Below are 24,835 nucleotides of genomic sequence, written 5' to 3'. Positions count from 1 at the left end.
TGGTAGCAGCGAGGGGGACCAGTGAATGTCCGTTCACTGATCTCCCCTACCTGGTAAGATCCCAGAAGTAATGTGTTACACCCAAGCACTTACACTTCCCCCTAAAATTTTGAGCCCACCCCCACACTAACATAAACACACACGTCGGGGGCCCCTACACAGACATGGGGGTAAGTCACACATGTGCAAGTCACAAGCAAGTCTCAAGTCTTAACCTTCAAGTCATAAGCAAGTCCCAAGTCACTGTGGCGAAAAGCAAGCAAGCCGAGTCCCTGCTAGAAGGCAAGCAAGTCAAGTCAAGTCATTTATTTTGGTCAAGTCACAAATTAAGTCAAAATACTGATCTACCCCATTTCCATCCTTTAAATGAGTTAAAAGTCAGTTTTCAGGAAAGGTTTTGTTTTATTTTCAACATTAACAAAACTGCTTAGTGCTTTATTCTTGGCATATTAAAGAAACACTTTGAATGCCCAAACAGCAGACAAGGAGCAGAACACTCAGCAATTAAATGGCCAACAAGCCTGAAAAAAATGTAGTCCTTGCTGAGGGGGAAAATAACTAACCCCAAAGTTTGAACTTGACACAATGCCAATATCTGGACACTTGAATGGTGATGAGAATAATAGTATTCCCATCACCATTCTTCAAGTGTCCAGATATTGGCAATTTGGCATTGTGTCAAGTTCAAACTTTGAGCTTAGTTATTAGAATAGAAAAAAGAGGGAGAAACACCCGCGCAATGGGATGCATGCAATGGAATAAAAATTTAAAAATTAAAGGGGTTGTAAAGGTAATTTTTTTTTTTTTTTTAAATAACAAACATATCATACTTACCTTCACTGTGCAGCTCGTTCTGCACAGAGTGGCCCCGAACCTGGTCTTCTGGGGTCCCTCGGCGGCTGTTTCAGCTCCTCCCCGCAAGCATTTACCACCTTAATGCGAGCTCCCTCGCATGGTGGTGAGTGCTTGCGGGCGCGCTCCCGTGATACAGCCGGCGGCTATAGCCGCTCGCTGTATCACTCGGCCCCGCCCCCCGGCGCGCCGCGTCATCGGATGTGATTGACAGCAGCGCGAGCCAATGGCTGCGCTGCTTTCAATCCATCCACTGCAGCCAATCAGCGACCAGGCTGAGCTGCAATGAGGACGAGCAGCGAAGATTCGAGGCGTCAGGTAAGTAAAATGGGGGGGCTGGGGGCGGCGGTACTGTCAAAAGTTTTTTCACCTTAATGCATAGAATGCATTAAGGTGAAAAAATTTTTATCTTTACAACCCCTTTAAAGAATGTTGTTGGAACAGCTGCCACTACCGATTACTTCCACTAGGTGGAGTAAGATATAAGAAAAAAGGAATAGAAGTAGATAGCGCTGTTTCCAAGCCTGGTGAATTCAAATGTGTTATAAAGGTCCTGGATGTGCATAAGTCAAGTTGGTTGTCTGACTTAATAAAGTGCAGTGTGTGCTCTAAAAAAGATATAACTTAATCCGTATGAATATAATATATCCATATATAAACGAACCCTATTTTTAAATTAAAAATATTTGTGCAAAATTATGTGATCCATAACGTAAATCGATAATGTACATATGAAGTGAACAAACAAATATATATAATCAAGTGCTTTCAGTGCTGCTAGGATCTGGTGAGTGCAATCAATCACTATTAGAACACGGATTAAGGCACGCACTGAAAGGTTTACTCATTGGAATATCCATCAGAATCCAGAGGTTTTTTTTGTAGCAGCACTGAAAGCACTTGATTATATATATTTGTTTGTTCACTACATATGTACATTATCGATTACGTTATGGATCACATAATTTTGCACAAATATTTTTAATTTAAAAATAGGGTTCATTTATATATGGATATATTATATTTATACGGATTAAGTTATATCTTTTTTAGAGCACACACTGCACTTTATTAAGTCAGACAACCAACTTGACTTATGCACATCCAGGACCTTTATAGTAATTCCACGGGATAAACATTCACTATACTATAGGCAATATCTTTACAATCTTTCCCACTCCATACTGCCCTCCCACTAAGGGAATAACACATTTGAATTCACCAGGCTTGGAAACAGCGCCTATCTACTTCTATTCCTTTTTTCTTAGTTATTAGAATAGCCACTTAAAATGCATTGCATTTGCAAAAAATAGTATTCTCACTTCTCAGAATACTATTTTTTGCAAATGCAATGCATGTTAAGTGGCTATTCTCAGAATAGCCACCTAAAATGCATTGCATTTGCAAAAAATTAAATTTGAAAGTACTTTCTCGCTCAGTTGTGAGCGATGGGGTCGCATTATCACCCCACCATGGCTAAACACACGTTCAACAGGTGCGCTTGATGCAGGGACTGACATTACTCTTACCGCTACCCTGAACAAAGAGGGGGAGCATGTGCCTGTTCATGGCCCAAAACTGAAGGCAGCTCTGTCCATCACAAATGTCTAAATACTGGTTCAGCTGTATTTGGGGACTGGAACATGAATCTCTCTTCTGTTTTTTGCAGTATGCTGTGAACAGCCCAGATTGACTATCTGACTCTGCCACTGGCATTTGCTCGTCTTCATCGGTGGTTGTTGGGGTGGGCTTGCAGTCCTCTTTGAGAATCAAGTCTGAAAAACACAAGCATAAAACAGTGACTCAATGCACTCAGGTGTTATTACTGCAAACGGGTTATTACCAAAAACATAACATACTTTTTATCATCGCAGACACAGCCTCCTTGACATTTTCGGTAGCCAAAACATCATGGGTCAACCACATGGTGCCAAATGAAGGATCCAGCAGAGCAGCTTTTAGGTATAGAGGGTCAGATAAGGGTAAGGTTGCTACATCATTCTGTTCATCTGCCATCCTCACATTGACAAAGATCCCTTCGAATCGTCTTTGGAGTGATTCTTGCAGGCTACGGATCAAGCCACCAAGGTAGCGCACGCTCTCTTTATGATTTTCCAAGTGGTGATTCAGAGAAAGGATACAGGGTACAACAGCACTTATTGTCACAAGTTTTTCTCCCTGTGAGAGGTCTGTGGCTTCTCCAAAAGGTTGAAGGACATCCACAAGTTCCTTAATCTGATTCCACTCTCTAGCTGTGAATACAGTCTCTTTGTGTCCCCCATCTTCAAGCATTCTAGTCAGTTTCAGCTGGTCACAGCTGACCACTGATTTCAATTGCCTCAGTGTGGAATTCCAGCGTGTGGTAACAGAGGCAGGGATTCCACGCTGTCCAAACTCCTCCTCAAATTTTTCCTTGAAAGAGGTGCTTGTGTGTAACAAGGAGCTCAACCTGGAAGCTTTGGCGAGAGCTGCATTGACTAATTTAGTCTCTTTAAGTCCATCACCTATTACCAATTGAAGCATGTGTGCAAAACATTGAAGTCTAGTCTGGGTTTTTGCACTCAAATAATTGTCAAACATCTCCTGTTCTTCCACTGACAGGTCATTCCAAATGTCTGAATCATCAAGGTCATCGTCTTCATCTAGCTGTCCTGGAAAACATGTAGTGAATGCTTTTTTCATGTTTGCGGCGTCGTCACAGATGATGTGGTCTACCTTTTTTTTAATCTTGTACTCTTCACATATATGCTCAAATTCCTCACAAATTCTTTCCCCTGTATGGGGACCTTTGAAGCGGTTGCAAGCAAGCAACTGTGATTTTAACTGAAGACGGTCATCCTCAATGTTGATCTAGTGCACTGTGACTCCAAGAAAGCCTCTCATCCTGCGGTCTGACCATATATCTACAGTCACTGACAGATGATCTACCACTTCGAGTTCATTTTTCAGCTTCATTTTCCTATCTGCCACCAGATTGTCAAGCTTGCCAGTAATTGTTCTTCTACTTACTGGAGAATACTTGTTGTCTACTATTGACAAAAAGCGACGAAAGCTTTGATGTTCAATGATGGACAGTGGCATGTTGCAGTTTAGAATGAGGTCTGACAGGATTGAGTTTGTAATTGCCTTTTGCTGCTGGTGGTTGCAGTGGTATAGCTGCACAGTCCCCTGTGCGATGAATTGTGAGATTTGAGGCTGGGTATCATCAAAAGTCCCTTTGGTATGGATGTACTCTTCATATCTATAGAGTAAACAGAAGAGAGATAGAAAAAAAAGTTAGCTATGTGATTTATTGATTTGAACAACAATACACTCTGCTCCCACCTAAAGTGGGATGTAGGCCTAATTTGCATATATATATATATATATATATATATATATACACACACACATACACGTGACGTTACTGTACCTACTTTTCTTTGTGGGTTTTGTAGTGACGGATGAAGTTGGATGTTGTGGTGGACGTGTCTCTTATTTTTGAGTTGCAGACCTTGCATATCGCCGTTCTCTTCTTTTCACCAACATCTAAAATATAATCCTTAAATCCAAATTTAATTATTTTTGGAATCGCTCCCTCCATTATAGCTGCCTTGTGCGTTGATCTGTCAGGGGTGGATCCAGAGTTTGCTGTCGGGATGGCCCCGGCACTGCCAGAAAATAAGGTGTTGCTGCTTAGTACACTAGTACTTACAGAACTAGTATTTTTAATGTATTATATATATACGGTCTTAACCTAACCTTGTTTAAAACAGTGACACGTTTATCATTCCAGATTAGAATATTACATTAGTGACTCATAGTGACACTTTTTGGGCACCAGTGACACCAATACAGTGACCAGTGCTAAAGTTTGCATTGATTTCAGCATGCATGGAGCATTGCAGTACATGAACTTTCACTGGATGTGGACTGTTTAATGAGTTTGTAGTACGCATGGAGAACTTAATTCAGCAATATGGTTTTTATGTAATATTCACGTTGAGCACTTTGTACTTCGCACAAGTAATAGTTAATTAGTGAAGGACTCAGGGAGGAACTGGTCTGGGACTGAGGGTCAGTGCAGTGGCCGTTGCAGCGCAGGAGAAAAAAAGCACAGAGCCGAGGAGGAGGAGAAAACAAGGAAAGAAGGTTTGTACCTACCTAGGTTTCATAGTTTTAGCATGTGCAATGATATTGATGATAGATTGCATCTGCAATCATATCTGCGTCCTGTAATCATCAGTACAGGCCAGGGCCCTGCTAGCTGCTACATCACTAGTGCAGATTTGCAGAAGCTGCAGGTCTGTTTTATGCAGTGCCAAGCAAGCTAATGCTTCCCTGCAAAGTTTGCAGGGAAGCATTTGCTTGGCACTGCATCAAACAAACCTGCAGCTTCTGCAAATCTGTTTCCTCCTCCTCGGCTCCGGGCTCTGTGCTTTTTCTTCTGTGCTGCGACGACCACTGCACTGTCCCCCATTCTCAGACCAGTTCCTCCCTGAATCGTGTGACTGTCCCTGCTCCAGTGCCCCCTCAGTAGAAGAATAATAGTCTGCCATGACTTACTCTATGGCTGCTGGACTGGACTCCACTCAGATTCAGTCAGTCGGCTAGGCTTGGCTGGCTCCTTGGGCAACTTCCAGTTCCTTCTTCCTCCCCCACCGTGAGGCCCGCGACTCACGCTGCTGGCTCTGCACACTTGCACAGAAGCCCAGCCCCTCCCTCAGAGATCACTCCGCAGTAGGAGGGGGGCGGCGCCGCGGCCTGGCCGGACGGAATACAGAGACCTGTACAGCCTAGGAGGAGAGACTGCAGCGCAGTCATCATCAAATAAAAAAAAGTCTGCGGCGGCCGCGAACACTGCAAGCGCCGCTCGCGGACACCTATGCGATCCCCGCCCACAATGTTGGCAAGCTGTATTTGTGCGGGCAGAAGCCGGGACTCGGGGGAGCTTTCTTTTGTGGGGGGGCGGCTTTTGCCTAGGCCAAGACACAGCACTGGTGGTGCCAAGTCATTGCAAGTCAAATAGCCCAAGTCAAAGTCAAGTCGCAAGTCATTAGTGGCAAGTCAAAGTCAAGTCGAGTCATTTATTTAATTTTGTCAAGCAAGTCGCAAGTCCTCAAACAGGTGACTCAAGTCCGACTCGAGTCAAGTCATGTGACTCGAGTCCCCCACCTCTGCCCCTACATATGAAAATGAAAATGTTGATTGTGCTACACATCTTGCCTATGACCATGCAAGCCAGAGTGAGAGAAATAATTCTAGATCCATTATTCAGAGATAACTCTAAACCGATGACCTGTAAGGTATTTTAAAATGTTGCCCATGGAAATAATTTGGGTACCATAGTTTGTTGCCATTTCACAGGTGCACGCAATTTTGTGGCTTGACATGTTAGTTATCTATTTACTCAGCACAACCTCATCTTTTAAATTTTAAAAATGAGTAATATATTGTGTTTGTGTGCTCTAAAATTACCTTTAGCTTGTTTTTTTCCTGTTTTTGCACTTGATAAACTGTCAATATAGGGTGTCATGGTCCTGCCCACTGAGGGGGTGCCACTACAGCGCCCTTTATTCACCCTGTACTGGTGCAGCACTGATGTCATTACATCAAGTTTTGGCCTGTCCAGCTAATAGAAGAGGAGAAGATTGAGGACCAATAGGGGCCACAAGAAAGGAGACCATTTTCGGGGGGTGTATAGAGCCCAGAGTTGGACTTCTAGCATGCATACCTCCAAACTTTTTAAAATGGGAATGAGGGACACCTATCGGCAAAAGCATGCAGTCATAGGGCACACCCCCCCTTAACCGCTTCCCGACCACCTCACACAGATATACTGCGGCAGAAGGGCACGTACAGGCAGAATCACATACCTATATGTTGCCCTTTAAGAGGAGGCTTGTGGGCCCCCCCCGTGAGCTCCGTGAGTGTGATCGCGGGTCCTGTGGACTCGATGTCTGCGGGGATACCTGCGGTCGTCTCACAGTGAGGAAGAACGGGGAAATGCTAATGTAAACAAGCATTTCCCCATTCTGCCTAGTGACAATGTCAGTGGTGATCGGTGTTGTGTCTCACACATAGCCCCCCACAGTTAGAATCACTCCCTAGGACACACTTAACCCCATACAGCGCTACCTAGTGGTTAACCCCTTCAGTGCCAGTCACATTTACACAGTTATCAATGCATTTTTAATTGCACTAATCGCTGCATAAATGTGAATGGTCCCAAAATCGCGCCAAAAGTGTCCGATCCGTAATGTCGCAGTCATGATAAAAATCGCTGATCGCTGTCATTACTAATAAAAAAAACATATTAATAAAAATGCCATAAAACTATCCCCTATTTTGTAAACGCTATAACTTTTGCGCAAACCAATCAATAAATGCTTATTGTGATTTTTTTTTACCAAAAATATGTAGAAGAATACGTATCAACCTAAACTGAGGAAAAAAAAATGTTTTTTTTATATATTTTTTGGGGATATTTATTATAGCAAAAAGTAAAAAATAATGTGTTTTTTTTTTTTTTAAATTGTCACTATTTTTTTGTTTATAGCGCAAAAAATAAAAACCGCAAAGGTGATCAAATACCACCAAAAGAAAGCTCTATTTGTGGTAAAAAAAAGGACATAAATTTTGTTTGGGAGCAATGTCGCAGGACCACGCAATTGTCAGTTAAAGCGGCGCAGTGCCGAATCGCAAAAAGTGCTCTGGTCTTTGGCCAGCCAAATGGTCCGGGGCTTAAGTGGTTAAAGGAAAACTGTATAAAAAAACAAGATTGGTTAAACCCACAAGTGTTTTTTTTACTACTACTATTCCTTTATATTGGCTTAAATTTACAAATGCAGCAATTTAGAAATCAGATGAAAGGTTTAGCGCTGGAAAACACTTTTTTGATAGATAAAAAGTACATTTTATATACATCTATATAGATCAGACCAAAATGAGGGACAAATGAGGAGGAATGAGGGACAGAGGGACATTGCTCCAAATCAGGGACAGTCCCTCAAAATCAGGGACAATTGGGAGCTATGTAACATGATATTTATCAACTCTGTCACAGCTACTCATAAAGCCAGCAAGTTCGAGACTGACTTTATGTCTACCGATTCCTGTGCTGCCCCAAGGGGGACAGGTTTTATGGAGCTGTGGGAAATTCAGACATCAGGCTTGTATACCTCACAAATGTCCTTCATTTGGAGGGAATATCCTTCTTTTGCATTCTATTCCCTTGGTACCTCTTTCCTCTGCAGTAGGGTGACCACATTTCCAAACTGCCATTCAGGGACAATTTTGCCAAGGACCGGGGGGGGGGGGGTTTGTGTTGAATGTAGTTTCGGGGTTGGCGGGATTTCGGCGGCGAGTGATTTGTCGGGTGAATGGCTGGTTTTAGCACTTATATCATCCCAATACCCTGCTTGAAATGTATTTCTATTATTACATTGTAATAATACACTCCCCTCCCTTAGTACAGACCCCCTTCCCTCAGTATAGACCCCCCTCCCTCAGTACGGACCCCCCTCTACTAACTGTAGACCCCCTCCCTCAGTCCGGCCCCCTCTCCACTGAGTATAGGCCCCCTCCCTCAGTACGGACCCCCCCACTAACTATTGGCCCCCTCCCTCAGTACGGACCCCCTCCCTCAGTACGGACCCCCCTCACCACTAAGTATAGGCCCCCTCCCTCAGTACAGACCCCTCCACTAACTATAGACCCCCTCCCTCAGTATGGACCCCCCCTCCACTAATTATACGCCCCCTCCCTCAGTACGGACCCCCCCTCTCCACTAAGTATAGGCCACCTCCCTTAGCACGGACCCCCCCACTAACTATAGACCCCCTCCCTCAGTATGGACCCCCCCACTAACTATAGACCCCCTCCCTCAGTACAAACTCCCCTCTCCACTAAGTATATACCCCCTTCCTTCAGTATAGACCCCCCTCCCTTAGTACAAACCCCCCTCTACTAACTGTAGACCCCCTCCCTCAGTCTGGCCCCCTCTCCATTAAGTATAAGCCCCTTCCCTCAGTATGGAACCCCCCCACTAACTATAGGCCCCCTCCCTCAGTACGGACCCCCTCCCTCAGTACGGACCCCCCTCTCCACTAAGTATAGGCCCCCTCCCTCTGTACGGACCCCCACTAACTATAGACCCCCTCCCTCAGTACGGACCCCACTCTCCACTAAGTATAGACCCCCCTCCCTCAGTACAGACCCCCCCACTAACTATAGACCCTATCCCTCAGTACGGACCCCCCTCCACTAACTATAGACCCCCTCCCTCAGTACGGACCCCCCTCCACTAATTATAGGCCCCCTCCCTTAGTACGGACCACCCTCTCCACTAAGTATAGGCCCCCTCCCTCAGTACGGACCCCCCTCCACTAACTATAGGCCCCCTCCCTCAGTATGGACCCCCCCACTAACTATAGACCCCCTCCCTCAGTAAAGACCCCCCTCCATCAAGTATAGATTCCCCACCTCAGTACAGACTCCCCCCCCTCAGTATAGACCCCCCACTAAATACAGACCCCTTCTCCATCAGTATAGACCCCCCTAAATACAGAACCCCCCACTAAGTACAGACCCCCCCCCCCACAGTAGTACAGTACAGACCCCCCACTAAGTAGAGAACCCCCCACAGTACAGACCCCCTCTTACACTTGTGCTAGTGGAAAGGTGGGTGTCAGAAACGTGCTGGGGGGGCACTTTTTACCCTTTTCCTGAGCACTGTCCCTGTCCCTCTTCTGTCTATCTACATACACACATAATATAAGCTTATAACAGACCTCAGATCAGTGCCAGGAATGTATAGCGGTGTCCCTCTTCCCTCTCCGTGTACTTGTAGCCGAGGAGGGGGAGGCGGCTTGGTCTGCTCTGCGGTACAGGGCAGGGAGACATCCAGCAGAGCTGCGGTCTGGTAACAGCTGATTCGTGTCTTTGGGGCTGCCCCCGCTGACAGTCTCGACGGGCATTGTGGAAAAAACACGCATTAACGCTATAGTCACATTGGTTCTCGTTAGTGTCAGTGTTAGAATTTTTGCAAGTGTAAATTTATGCCCTGTACACACGATCGGACATTCCGACATCAAAATCCATGTTTTTTTTTTCCGACAGATGTTGGCTCAAACTTGTCTTGCATACACACGGTCACACAAATGTTGTCGGAAATTCCGAACATTAAGAACGCGGTGATGTACAACACGTACGACGAGCCGAGAAAAATAAAGTTCAATAGCCAGTGCGGCTCTTCTGCTTGATTCCGAGCATGCGCAGAATTTTGCGCGTCGGAATTGTGTACATACGATCGTACAACGGATTTTGTTATCGGAAAATTTGAGATCCAGATCTCAAATTTTGTTTGTCGGAAATTCAGACAGAAAATGTCCGATGGAGCCTACACACGGTCGGAATTTCCAACAAGCTCACATCGAACATTTCCCGTCGGGAAATCTGATCGTGTGTATGCGGCATTAGCCTTAAAGTGGAAGTAAAGGCTACATATAAATGTGTCTAAAACCACATCTTCTCCCCTCCTCCTTCCTATATTATATACTGCTGGTAAAAAAGATCTGTGTTGTTAATACCCTTTAATTAATCCTGTCTGGTCTGGTCAAGTGATACAGAAGCTCAGGCTCCCCTTTGTCATGGAGCGATAGCCGCAGAGGAGAGAAGGGACTGAAAATAACAGATGAACAAATTTGAAATAAGGTATTTAAACAGATCTTTTTTTTTACCAGCATTACACAGCATAGATAGGAGGGGGGGGAAACAGTGGTTTTCAATATACTGGAGTGGGGAGGGCTCACTGCAAACAGGAGGGGAACTATAAAAATCTTTCTTTTTTAGAACTTTTATAGAATTTTTTCAAGTGACAGGGTCATTTTTTGCGTATTGTTTTCTTTCACTCATTCTTTAAAGCTAAGTTAAATAGCTCTTTGAGTTTCTCTTTCTTATTGGGGATATTGACTGAGAAGTTTGTTTTGCTTTGGGTATGCTGCCTCTAGTAGTGGTTTCTATTGCTCCTTCCTCTTCTTTTCCCCACATCTTCACCTCTATTGCCCAATCCTGCCCCCCCTGCAGCTCCCCATCCCTATCCGGCACAGCAAGGCTGCAAGGATGTCATTCCTTCAAGCCAACTCATGTCCTCCATCTCTCCTAAGTGCTCTGCAACCCTCCCAACATTTCGTTATTTCTGCCACTTCCTCACACATCCCTCCCGGTAGCCCAACATCCCCGGGCAGCTCACCTGAAAAATCTCTGAAAGTTCTCATCCTCCCTCCCCTCCCTGCAGCTCCTCTACCACAAACACACAACCACAACTTCGCACCCTGGCTATGATGCCCCAACCACGTCAATAACTTGTTGGCTCAGATCTCTGCGTCTTACTGCCCCCTGCACCCCTCTCACCCTAATTCAAGTTAGGTTCACAGATCCCCCAAGATGTCATCAGTGCTGATTCCGGTACTTGACCCCTTTCTGCAATCAATCCGCCCTTCCAACTCCCACTAGGAGAGAGTTGTAAAGGCAAAAGGTTTTTTTTATCTTAATGCATACTATGCATTAAGAAAAAAAGACCTTTTGTATGCAGCAGCTTCCTCAGCCCCCCTAATACTTACCTGAGGTGCCTCTAGATCCAGCGATGTTGCAACAGTGTCTCCCCTCATTGGTTGAGACAGCAGCGTGGCGCCATTGGCTCCTGTCACTGTCAAAGTCAGTCAGCCTATAGGGAAAGGGGGCGGGACCAGGCCTCAACTGAGCTGTGGCTCAGCTCGGGTGCTCCCATAACAAGCTGCTTGCTGTGGGGCACCCAACAGGAGGGAGGGGCTAGGATCACAGAAGAGGGACCACAGAAGTGGAGGATCTGGGCTGCCAGGAGGGAGGGGCCAGGATCACAGAAGAGGAACCCGAGAAGAGGAGGATCTGGGCTGCTCTGTGCAAATCCATTACACAGGGCAGGTAAGTATGAGATGTTTGTTATTTTTAACTTAAAAAAAAAACAAGATTTTACAATCACTTTAATGCAGGGAAGCTCAGGGTTAGGTCTCCTCTCCTGTACACACTTCCATCTATAATATCCTACATACTCATTTCCTGCACATGGTGCCCACTGTCATACCTTCCGCACTCCTCTCCTACACATACTTCCCACTGTCATACCCTCCACACTCCTCTCCTACACATACTTCCCACTGTCATACTCTCCACACTCCTCTACTGCACACTGTCATAGCCTCTGCACTCCTCTCCCTTACATACTGCCCATTGTCATACCCTCCTCTCCTGCACATACTTCCAACTGTCATACCCTCCAGACTCCTTTCCCACACATACTTTCCCCTGTCATAGGCTCTGCACTCCTCTCCCGTACATACTGCCCATTGTCATACCCTCCTCTCCTGCACATACTTCCAACTGTCATACCCTCCACACTCCTTTCCCACACATACTTCCCCCTGTCATAGCCTCTGCACTCCTCTCCCGTACATGCTGCCCGCTGTCATACACTCTGCACTCCTCTCCTGCATATACTTCCCCCTGTCATAGCCTCTGCACTCCTCTCCCATACATGCTGCCCGCTGTCATACACTCTGCACTCCTCTCCTGCACATACTGCCCACTGTCATAGCCTCTGCACTCATCTCCTGTACATACTGCCCGCTGTCATACACTCTGCACTCCTCTTCCCCACATACTGCCCACTGTCATACCCTCTGCACTCCTCTTCCACACATACTGCCCACTATCATACCCTCCACACTCCTCTCCTGGACATACTGTACTGCCCACTGTCATACTCGCCACACTCCTCTCCTGTACATACTGCCCACTGTCATACCCTCTGCACTCCTCTCTCACACATACTGCCCACTGTCATACCCTCCACATTCCTCTCCCACACATACTGCCCACTATCATACCCTCCGCACTCCTCTCCCACACATAGTGCCCACTGTCATACCCTCTGCACTCCTCTCCCACAAATACTGCCCACTGTCATACCCTCCGCACTCCTCTCCCACACATACTGCCCACTGTCATACCCTCCGCACTCCTCTTCCACACATACTGCCCACTATTATACCCTCCACACTCCTGTTTTGCACATGCATACTTACCAACATCTTTCTCACATTCCTCACTGCCCCCCCGCCAATGGCTCACTTGGTGGTACAAACCCCTCAGCTAATACCCTTTTTTGAGTATTCATACTGTGATCCCAGGACACAACCTATCAGATGCTTGACACCATCTGAACCAAATAAGTTTATCTTGGTCTCATCAGACCACAGGACCACCAGTAATCCATGTCCTTAGCCTGCTTGTCTTCAGCAAACTGTTTGCAGGCTTTCTTGTGCATCATCTTTAGAAGAGTCTTCCTTCTGTGACGACAGCCATGCAGACCAATTTGATGCAGTGTGCGGCGTATGGTCTGAGCACTGACAGACTGACCCCCCACCTCTTCAACCTCTGCAGCAATGCTGGCAGCACTCATACGTCTATTTCCCAAAGACAACCTCTTGATATGACTCTGAGCACGTGCACTCAACTTCTTTGGTCGACCATGGCGAGGCCTGTTCTGAGTGGAACCTGTCCTGTGAAACCGCTGTATAGGTCTTGGTCACCGTGCTGCAGATCAGTTTCAGGGTCTTGGCAATCTTCTTATAGCCTAGGACATCTTTATGTAGAGCAACAATTCTTTTTTTCAGATCCTCAGAGAGTTCTTTGTCATGAGGTGCCATGTTGAAGTTCCAGTGACCAGTATAAAAGAGAAAGAGAGCGAAAACACCAAATTTAACACACCTGCTCCCCATTCACACCTGAGACCTTGAACCACTAACGAGTCATGTGACACTGGGGAGGGAATATGGCTAATTGGGCCCAATTTGGACATTTTCACTTAGGGGTGTACTCACTTTTGTTGCCAGCGGTTTAGACATTAATGGCTGTGTGTTGAGTTATTTTGAGGGGACAGAAAATTTACACTGTTATACAAGCTGTACACTCACTACTTTACATTGTAGCAAAGTGTCATTTCTTCAGTGTTGTCACATGAAAAGATATAATAAAATATTTACAAAAATGTGAGGGGTGTCAGGGCCGGATTAACATAGGGGCTGGTGGAGCTGCAGCTCCAGGCCCCTCCCTCAATATAGGCCCCTTGCAGTGGCTTGTCAATTCCTGTGTGCCTTCCTGAAGGAAGAGGAGCCCTCTGTGCACACATGGAGGAGACAAGTCAGTGCAGCCAAGTCCTCTCTCTGCCGATGCCTGACCCCTATCACAGGATCTGTTCACTCACACAGATCCTCAGTGTCTGGGGGAGGGGCGCTGATGTCCTAACCAGCAGGAGCCCGGGAGGAAGGACATCTCCCATGCTGTTATGATAAGGTCAGTACATTTGTTAGGGGGATGTTGTGTAATTATTGTGCTAGGGGACAGACTGCTGCTTCCCCTATGTAATGTGCTCTCTTGTGCCCAGTGCCCACCATGTCATGTGTCTTGCAGTGCCCCCCATGTAATGTGCTGTGCCCACCATGTCCTGTGCTGTGCCCACCATGTCATGTGCATTGCAGTGCCCACTATGTAATGTGCTGTGCCCACCATGTCATGTGTCTTGCAGTGCCCCCCATGTAATGTGCTGTGCCCACCATGTCCTGTCGTGCATTGCAGTGCCCCTATGTAATGTGCTGTGCCCACCATGTCATGTGCATTGCAGTGCCCCCCATGTAATGTGCTGTGCCCACCATGTCATGTGCATTGCAGTGCCCCTATGTAATGTGCTGTGCCCACCATGTCATGTGCATTGCAGTGCCCCCCATGTAATGTGCTGTGCCCACCATGTCATGTGCATTGCAGTGCCCCCCATGTAATGTGCTGTGCCCACCATGTCCTGTCATGTGCATTGCAGTGCCCCTATGTAATGTGCTGTGCCCACCATGTCATGTGCATTGCAGTGCCCACTATGTAATGTGCTGTGCCCACCATGTCATGTGCATTGCAGTGCCCCCCATGTAATGTGCTGTGCCCACCATGTCCTGTCATGTGCCTTGCAGTGTCCCCATGTAATGTGCTGTGCCCACCATGTCATGTCATGTGCCTTGCAGTGTCCCCATGTAATGTTCTGTGCCCACCATGTCATGTGCCTTGCAGTGTCCCCATGTAATGTGCTGTGCCCACCATGTCATGTGCTTTGCAGTGTCCCCATGTAATGTTCTGTGCCCACCATGTCATGTCATGTGCCTTGCAGTGCCCCCCCATGTAATGTGCTGTGCCCACCATGTCATGTCATGTGCCTTGCAGTGCCCCCCATGTAATGTGCTGTGCCCACCATGTCCTGTCATGTGCCTTGCAGTGCCCCCCCATGTAATGTGCTGTGCCCACCATGTCCTGTCATGTGCATTGCAGTGCCCCTATGTAATGTGCTGTGCCCACCATGTCATGTGCATTGCAGTGCCCACTATGTAATGTGCTGTGCCCACCATGTCATGTGCCTTGCAGTGCCCCCCATGTAATGTTCTGTGTCCAGTATGTCATTTGCTGTACGTTGCAGTGCCCACCATGTAATGCGCTGTGCTGAACAATGTCATGTGCTGTGCATTGCATTGCCCTTCATGTGATGTGCAGTGCCCACTATGTCATGTGTGCCTTGCAGTGCCCACCATGTCATGTGCAGTTCCTAACATGTAATGTGCAGTTGCATTTCCCACCATGAAACGTGCTATGCCATGCAGTGCCCACCATGTAATGCGCTGTGCCCACCACGTCATGTGCTGTGCCATGCAGTGCCCACCATGTAATGCGCTGTACCCACCATGTAATGTGCTGTGTCATGCAGTGCCCCCCATGTAATGCGCTGTACCCACCATGTAATGTGCTGTGTCATGCAGTGCCCACCATGAAATGTGTTGTGTTGTGCAGTACCAACCATGTCATGTGCTGTGCCCACCATATAATGTACTGTGCCTACCTTGTAATGTGCTGTATTGGGCAGTGCCAACCGCGTAATGTGCTGTGCCCGCCATTAAATGTGCTGTATCCATGTATCCACCATGTAATGTGTTGTGCCAACCATGTGATGTACTGTGCTATAACCCCCCCTCCCGTGTAATGTACTATGCTGTGCCCCCCACAGACTCACCCCCTCACTCCCACCCCCCTCTCTCATCCCCTCTCTTTCACCCTGTTCTCTCTCTCACCCCCTTCACCCCCTACCACCCTCTCTCTCTTTCACCCTCTCTCTATTCCCCCTTTTCCCCTCTCTCTCTCTCTCTCTCTCTACACCCCCTCTCTCTCTCTCACCCCCTCTCTCTCTCTCACCCCCTCTCTCTCTCTCTCTCACCCCCTCTCTCTCTTTAATTTAAATTTCACAAAAAAATTGTTTGCGTTTTCATTTTATTTATTTTCATAAAAAGGCCCACCAACATCCTTAGCACCAGGCCCATGATGCTCTTAATCTGGGCCTGAGGGGTGTACTCACTTTTGTGAGATACTGTATACACACACTGTCACACACTGGTCTCCTGCACATCAATCTTCTTTGTAATATCCTTATCTTTTCCTGTTGTGAAAGGGCTCCAATTACGTTACTATCCAATAAGGTCTTGTACATATCGCCTATGCTCAGATCCCATCTGAAGGGATGCGGGGATGCCTCCTCCGGGCGGGCCTGGCCTCGCCTCTTAGCTCGTGACTGTGATGCTATGAGGAAGGAGGATATGGTGCAGGGTACACATTGAGATACACTGAGGGAGGAGAGCTGACCTCAGGATGTTTGAGAACCTTCGGGAGCGGCTGCTCACTGTCCAGCAAGACTTCACTAGCGGGTAAAGCCATGTCCTCTATTCAGCACTGTACTCTCCTCTGCATGGCAGGACTCCATGTGTTTCTATCTGGTCACCTGCATGCTTGCTCAGTCAATGATTTGTCAGGGTGGCTTTCCTCGGCCAGACATTCTGGTGTATGTGTGGGGGGCTGTGTGGAGGAAACCAGGAGCTTGCTGCTTCTCTCAGTGGGAAGTTTTCCATGTTGCTGCACCTTTATAGTAATCTTTACAGTACAGCCCTGATAGTTTACACATCATTGAGCCATGTAAAGGAATGCAACTTATTGACATATCTGTAAACCAGCCATGGCTTCCACATAGCCTGCCTGAAAAAGTCAGTGATTGGAGCCATCCTGTATGTGAGGACATTGAGTGCGCCTCCATCGTCACACGATTCAGCATGGAATTGTTGTATTGCTTATCCCCAAACTACACATGCATAGCACACTCTCCCTTGTCCACAAATCTACACACGTGCAGTGCGCTCTCCCTCGTCCACAAATCTACACACGTGCAGTGCGCTCTCCCTCGTCCACAAATCTACACACGCGCAGTGCGCTCTCCCTCGTCCACAAATCCACACACGCGCAGTGCGCTCTCCCTCGTCCACAAATCTACACACGCGCAGTGCGCTCTCCCTCGTCCACAAATCCACACACGCGCAGTGCGCTCTCCCTCGTCCACAAATCTACACACGCGCAGTGCGCTCTCCCTCGTCCACAAATCTACACACGCGCAGTGCGCTCTCCCTTGTCCACAAATCTACGCAGGCGCAGTGCGCTCTCCCTCGTCCACAAATCTACACACGCGCAGTGCGCTCTCCCTCGTCCACAAATCTACACACGCGCAGTGCGCTCTCCCTCGGCCACAAATCTACACACGCGCAGTGCGCTCTCCCTCGTCCACAAATCTACACACGCGCAGTGCACTCTCCCTCGTCCACAAATCTACACACGCGCAGTGGGCTCTCCCTCGTCCACAAATCTACACACGCGCAGTACGCTCTCCCTCGTCCACAAATCTACACACGTGCAGTGCGACCTTTATAGTAATCTTTACAGTACAGCCAAGGAGCCCTGATAGTTTACACATCATTGAGCCATGTAAAGGAATGCAACTTATTGACATATCTGTAAACCAGCCATGGCTTCCACATAGCCTGCCTGAAAAAGTCAGTGATTGGAGCCATCCTGTATGTGAGGACATTGAGTGCGCCTCCATCGTCACACGATTCAGCATGGAATTGTTGTATTGCTTATCCCCAAACTACACATGCATAGCACACTCTCCCTTGTCCACAAATCTACACACGTGCAGTGCGCTCTCCCTCGTCCACAAATCTACACACGTGCAGTGCGCTCTCCCTCGTCCACAAATCTACACACGCGCAGTGCGCTCTCCCTCGTCCACAAATCCACACACGCGCAGTGCGCTCTCCCTCGTCCACAAATCTACACACGCGCAGTGCGCTCTCCCTCGTCCACAAATCCACACACGCGCAGTGCGCTCTCCCTCGTCCACAAATCTACACACGCGCAGTGCGCTCTCCCTCGTCCACAAATCTACACACGCGCAGTGCGCTCTCCCTCGTCCACAAATCTACGCAGGCGCAGTGCGCTCTCCCTCGTCCACAAATCTACACACGCGCAGTGCGCTCTCCCTCGTCCACAAATCTACACACGCGCAGTGCGCTCTCCCTCGGCCACAAATCTACACACGCGCAGTGCGCTCTCCCTCGTCCACAAATCTACACACGCGCAGTGCACTCTCCCTCGTCCACAAATCTACACACGCGCAGTGGGCTCTCCCTCGTCCACAAATCTACACACGCGCAGTACGCTCTCCCTCGTCCACAAATCTACACACGTGCAGTGCGACCTTTATAGTAATCTTTACAGTACAGCCAAGGAGCCCTGATAGTTTACACATCATTGAGCCATGTAAAGGAATGCAACTTATTGACATATCTGTAAACCAGCCATGGCTTCCACATAGCCTGCCTGAAAAAGTCAGTGATTGGAGCCATCCTGTATGTGAGGACATTGAGTGCGCCTCCATCGTCACACGATTCAGCATGGAATTGTTGTATTGCTTATCCCCAAACTACACATGCATAGCACACTCTCCCTTGTCCACAAATCTACACACGTGCAGTGCGCTCTCCCTCGTCCACAAATCTACACACGTGCAGTGCGCTCTCCCTCGTCCACAAATCTACACACGCGCAGTGCGCTCTCCCTCGTCCACAAATCCACACACGCGCAGTGCGCTCTCCCTCGTCCACAAATCTACACACGCGCAGTGCGCTCTCCCTCGTCCACAAATCCACACACGCGCAGTGCGCTCTCCCTCGTCCACAAATCTACACACGCGCAGTGCGCTCTCCCTCGTCCACAAATCTACACACGCGCAGTGCGCTCTCCCTCGTCCACAAATCTACGCAGGCGCAGTGCGCTCTCCCTCGTCCACAAATCTACACACGCGCAGTGCGCTCTCCCTCGTCCACAAATCTACACACGCGCAGTGCGCTCTCCCTCGGCCACAAATCTACACACGCGCAGTGCGCTCTCCCTCGTCCACAAATCTACACACGCGCAGTGCACTCTCCCTCGTCCACAAATCTACACACGCGCAGTGGGCTCTCCCTCGTCCACAAATCTACACACGCGCAGTACGCTCTCCCTCGTCCACAAATCTACACACGTGCAGTGCGACCTTTATAGTAATCTTTACAGTACAGCCAAGGAGCCCTGATAGTTTACACATCATTGAGCCATGTAAAGGAATGCAACTTATTGACATATCTGTAAACCAGCCATGGCTTCCACATAGCCTGCCTGAAAAAGTCAGTGATTGGAGCCATCCTGTATGTGAGGACATTGAGTGCGCCTCCATCGTCACACGATTCAGCATGGAATTGTTGTATTGCTTATCCCCAAACTACACATGCATAGCACACTCTCCCTTGTCCACAAATCTACACACGTGCAGTGCGCTCTCCCTCGTCCACAAATCTACACACGTGCAGTGCGCTCTCCCTCGTCCACAAATCTACACTCGCGCAGTGCGCTCTCCCTCGTCCACAAATCCACACACGCGCAGTGCGCTCTCCCTCGTCCACAAATCTACACACGCGCAGTGCGCTCTCCCTCGTCCACAAATCCACACACGCGCAGTGCGCTCTCCCTCGTCCACAAATCTACACACGCGCAGTGCGCTCTCCCTCGTCCACAAATCTACACACGCGCAGTGCGCTCTCCCTCGTCCACAAATCTACGCAGGCGCAGTGCGCTCTCCCTCGTCCACAAATCTACACACGCGCAGTGCGCTCTCCCTCGTCCACAAATCTACACACGCGCAGTGCGCTCTCCCTCGGCCACAAATCTACACACGCGCAGTGCGCTCTCCCTCGTCCACAAATCTACACACGCGCAGTGCGCTCTCCCTCGTCCACAAATCTACACACGCGCAGTGGGCTCTCCCTCGTCCACAAATCTACACACGCGCAGTACGCTCTCCCTCGTCCACAAATCTACACACGTGCAGTGCGACCTTTATAGTAATCTTTACAGTACAGCCAAGGAGCCCTGATAGTTTACACATCATTGAGCCATGTAAAGGAATGCAACTTATTGACATATCTGTAAACCAGCCATGGCTTCCACATAGCCTGCCTGAAAAAGTCAGTGATTGGAGCCATCCTGTATGTGAGGACATTGAGTGCGCCTCCATCGTCACACGATTCAGCATGGAATTGTTGTATTGCTTATCCCCAAACTACACATGCATAGCACACTCTCCCTCGTCCACAAATCTACACACGCGCAGTGCGCTCTCCCTCGTCCACAAATCTACACACGCGCAGTGCGCTCTCCCTCGTCCACAAATCTACACACGCGCAGTGCGCTCTCCCTCGTCCACAAATCTACACACGCGCAGTGCGCTCTCCCTCGTCCACAAATCTACACACGCGCAGTGCGCTCTCCCTCGTCCACAAATCTACACACGCGCAGTACGCTCTCCCTCATCCACAAATCTGCGCAGTGTGCTCTCCCTCGTCCACATATCTACACACACGCAGTGTGCTCTCCCTCGTCCACAAATCTACACACGCGCAGTGGGCTCTCCCTCGTCCACAAATCTACACACGCGCAGTGTGCTCTCCCTCGTCCACAAATCTACACACGCGCAGTGGGCTCTCCCTCGTCCACAAATCTACACACGCGCAGTGGGCTCTCCCTCGTCCACAAATCTACACACGCGCAGTGGGCTCTCCCTCGTCCACAAATCTACGCAGGCGCAGTGCGCTCTCCCTCGTCCACAAATCTACGCAGGCGCAGTGCGCTCTCCCTCGTCCACAAATCTACACACGCGCAGTGCGCTCTCCCTCGTCCACAAATCTACACACGCGCAGTGCGCTCTCCCTCGTCCACAAATCTACACACGCGCAGTGCGCTCTCCCTCGTCCACAAATCTACACACGCGCAGTGCGCTCTCCCTCGTCCACAAATCTACACACGCGCAGTGCGCTCTCCCTCGGCCACAAATCTACACACGCGCAGTGCGCTCTCCCTCGGCCACAAATCTACACACGCGCAGTGCGCTCTCCCTCGTCCACAAATCTACACACGCGCAGTGCGCTCTCCCTCGTCCACAAATCCACACACGCGCAGTGCGCTCTCCCTCGTCCACAAATCTACACACGCGCAGTGCGCTCTCCCTCGTCCACAAATCTACACACGCGCAGTGCGCTCTCCCTCGTCCACAAATCTACGCAGGCGCAGTGCGCTCTCCCTCGTCCACAAATCTACACACGCGCAGTGCGCTCTCCCTCGTCCACAAATCTACACACGCGCAGTGCACTCTCCCTCGTCCACAAATCTACACACGCGCAGTGGGCTCTCCCTCGTCCACAAATCTACACACGCGCAGTACGCTCTCCCTCGTCCACAAATCTACACACGTGCAGTGCGACCTTTATAGTAATCTTTACAGTACAGCCAAGGAGCCCTGATAGTTTACACATCATTGAGCCATGTAAAGGAATGCAACTTATTGACATATCTGTAAACCAGCCATGGCTTCCACATAGCCTGCCTGAAAAAGTCAGTGATTGGAGCCATCCTGTATGTGAGGACATTGAGTGCGCCTCCATCGTCACACGATTCAGCATGGAATTGTTGTATTGCTTATCCCCAAACTACACATGCATAGCACACTCTCCCTTGTCCACAAATCTACACACGTGCAGTGCGCTCTCCCTCGTCCACAAATCTACACACGTGCAGTGCGCTCTCCCTCGTCCACAAATCTACACACGCGCAGTGCGCTCTCCCTCGTCCACAAATCCACACACGCGCAGTGCGCTCTCCCTCGTCCACAAATCTACACACGCGCAGTGCGCTCTCCCTCGTCCACAAATCCACACACGCGCAGTGCGCTCTCCCTCGTCCACAAATCTACACACGCGCAGTGCGCTCTCCCTCGTCCACAAATCTACACACGCGCAGTGCGCTCTCCCTCGTCCACAAATCTACGCAGGCGCAGTGCGCTCTCCCTCGTCCACAAATCTACACACGCGCAGTGCGCTCTCCCTCGTCCACAAATCTACACACGCGCAGTGCGCTCTCCCTCGGCCACAAATCTACACACGCGCAGTGCGCTCTCCCTCGTCCACAAATCTACACACGCGCAGTGCGCTCTCCCTCGTCCACAAATCTACACACGCGCAGTGGGCTCTCCCTCGTCCACAAATCTACACACGCGCAGTACGCTCTCCCTCGTCCACAAATCTACACACGTGCAGTGCGACCTTTATAGTAATCTTTACAGTACAGCCAAGGAGCCCTGATAGTTTACACATCATTGAGCCATGTAAAGGAATGCAACTTATTGACATATCTGTAAACCAGCCATGGCTTCCACATAGCCTGCCTGAAAAAGTCAGTGATTGGAGCCATCCTGTATGTGAGGACATTGAGTGCGCCTCCATCGTCACACGATTCAGCATGGAATTGTTGTATTGCTTATCCCCAAACTACACATGCATAGCACACTCTCCCTCGTCCACAAATCTACACACGCGCAGTGCGCTCTCCCTCGTCCACAAATCTACACACGCGCAGTGCGCTCTCCCTCGTCCACAAATCTACACACGCGCAGTGCGCTCTCCCTCGTCCACAAATCTACACACGCGCAGTGCGCTCTCCCTCGTCCACAAATCTACACACGCGCAGTGCGCTCTCCCTCGTCCACAAATCTACACACGCGCAGTGCGCTCTCCCTCGTCCACAAATCTACACACGCGCAGTACGCTCTCCCTCATCCACAAATCTGCGCAGTGTGCTCTCCCTCGTCCACATATCTACACACACGCAGTGTGCTCTCCCTCGTCCACAAATCTACACACGCGCAGTGGGCTCTCCCTCGTCCACAAATCTACACACGCGCAGTGTGCTCTCCCTCGTCCACAAATCTACACACGCGCAGTGGGCTCTCCCTCGTCCACAAATCTACACACGCGCAGTGGGCTCTCCCTCGTCCACAAATCTACACACGCGCAGTGGGCTCTCCCTCGTCCACAAATCTACACACGCGCAGTGGGCTCTCCCTCGTCCACAAATCTACGCAGGCGCAGTGCGCTCTCCCTCGTCCACAAATCTACGCAGGCGCAGTGCGCTCTCCCTCGTCCACAAATCTACACACGCGCAGTGCGCTCTCCCTCGTCCACAAATCTACACACGCGCAGTGCGCTCTCCCTCGTCCACAAATCTACACACGCGCAGTGCGCTCTCCCTCGTCCACAAATCTACGCAGGCGCAGTGCGCTCTCCCTCGTCCACAAATCTACACACGCGCAGTGCGCTCTCCCTCGTCCACAAATCTACACACGCGCAGTGCGCTCTCCCTCGGCCACAAATCTACACACGCGCAGTGCGCTCTCCCTCGGCCACAAATCTACACACGCGCAGTGCGCTCTCCCTCGTCCACAAATCTACACACGCGCAGTGCGCTCTCCCTCGTCCACAAATCTACACACGCGCAGTGGGCTCTCCCTCGTCCACAAATCTACACACGCGCAGTACGCTCTCCCTCGTCCACAAATCTACACACGTGCAGTGCGACCTTTATAGTAATCTTTACAGTACAGCCAAGGAGCCCTGATAGTTTACACATCATTGAGCCATGTAAAGGAATGCAACTTATTGACATATCTGTAAACCAGCCATGGCTTCCACATAGCCTGCCTGAAAAAGTCAGTGATTGGAGCCATCCTGTATGTGAGGACATTGAGTGCGCCTCCATCGTCACACGATTCAGCATGGAATTGTTGTATTGCTTATCCCCAAACTACACATGCATAGCACACTCTCCCTCGTCCACAAATCTACACACGCGCAGTGCGCTCTCCCTCGTCCACAAATCTACACACGCGCAGTGCGCTCTCCCTCGTCCACAAATCTACACACGCGCAGTGCGCTCTCCCTCGTCCACAAATCTACACACGCGCAGTGCGCTCTCCCTCGTCCACAAATCTACACACGCGCAGTGCGCTCTCCCTCGTCCACAAATCTACACACGCGCAGTGCGCTCTCCCTCGTCCACAAATCTACACACGCGCAGTACGCTCTCCCTCATCCACAAATCTGCGCAGTGTGCTCTCCCTCGTCCACATATCTACACACACGCAGTGTGCTCTCCCTCGTCCACAAATCTACACACGCGCAGTGGGCTCTCCCTCGTCCACAAATCTACACACGCGCAGTGTGCTCTCCCTCGTCCACAAATCTACACACGCGCAGTGGGCTCTCCCTCGTCCACAAATCTACACACGCGCAGTGGGCTCTCCCTCGTCCACAAATCTACACACGCGCAGTGGGCTCTCCCTCGTCCACAAATCTACACACGCGCAGTGCGCTCTCCCTCGTCCACAAATCTACACACGCGCAGTGCGCTCTCCCTCGTCCACAAATCTACACACGCGCAGTGCGCTCTCCCTCGTCCACAAATCCACACACGCGCAGTGCGCTCTCCCTCGTCCACAAATCTACACATGCGCAGTGCGCTCTCCCTCGTCCACAAATCCACACACGCGCAGTGCGCTCTCCCTCGTCCACAAATCCACACACGCGCAGTGCGCTCTCCCTCGTCCACAAATCCACACACGCGCAGTGCGCTC

General features: G+C 49.6%; 2 protein-coding genes across 2 annotated transcripts in view; one reads left to right on the top strand and one right to left on the bottom strand.

The window, feature by feature from the left end:
- Positions 1 to 1,941: 1,941 nt before the first annotated feature.
- On the bottom strand, positions 1,942 to 16,487 carry LOC141144949 (zinc finger BED domain-containing protein 4-like). The gene is made up of 4 exons (XM_073631097.1): positions 16,313 to 16,487; positions 4,269 to 4,502; positions 2,712 to 4,093; positions 1,942 to 2,627 (listed from the first exon to the last, which is right to left on the bottom strand). Exons 3-4 carry the CDS (start codon positions 3,532 to 3,534, stop codon positions 2,341 to 2,343), a joined length of 1,110 nt encoding a protein of 369 aa, XP_073487198.1. The 5' UTR covers positions 3,535 to 4,093; positions 4,269 to 4,502; positions 16,313 to 16,487; the 3' UTR covers positions 1,942 to 2,340.
- A 1-nt stretch (position 16,488) lies between these two features.
- Positions 16,489 to 24,835, top strand: part of DTNBP1 (dystrobrevin binding protein 1) — a 321,745-nt gene continuing 313,398 nt past the window's right edge. Inside the window, exon 1 of the mRNA XM_073631098.1 lies at positions 16,489 to 16,658. Within this exon, the coding sequence (XP_073487199.1) occupies positions 16,603 to 16,658 (56 nt within the window). The 5' untranslated portion in view covers positions 16,489 to 16,602. The remainder of the gene's footprint in view (positions 16,659 to 24,835) is intronic.

The sequence above is a fragment of the Aquarana catesbeiana genome, linkage group LG05, assembly GCF_042186555.1.
Source record: "Aquarana catesbeiana isolate 2022-GZ linkage group LG05, ASM4218655v1, whole genome shotgun sequence".
NCBI lineage: Eukaryota > Metazoa > Chordata > Amphibia > Anura > Ranidae > Aquarana > Aquarana catesbeiana.
This window is presented reverse-complemented; position numbering and strand designations above follow the sequence as displayed.

What these genes read in the sequence shown, in the direction of transcription:
- LOC141144949 (XM_073631097.1), bottom strand. Translation starts at nt 3,534, where the DNA reads ATGAAAAAAGCATTCACTACATGTTTTCCAGGACAGCTAGATGAAGAC. An exon ending in TGTGTCTGCGATGATAAAAA is followed by an intron (nt 2,628 to 2,711) that starts GTATGTTATGTT and finishes TGTGTTTTTCAG; the next exon opens with ACTTGATTCTCAAAGAGGAC.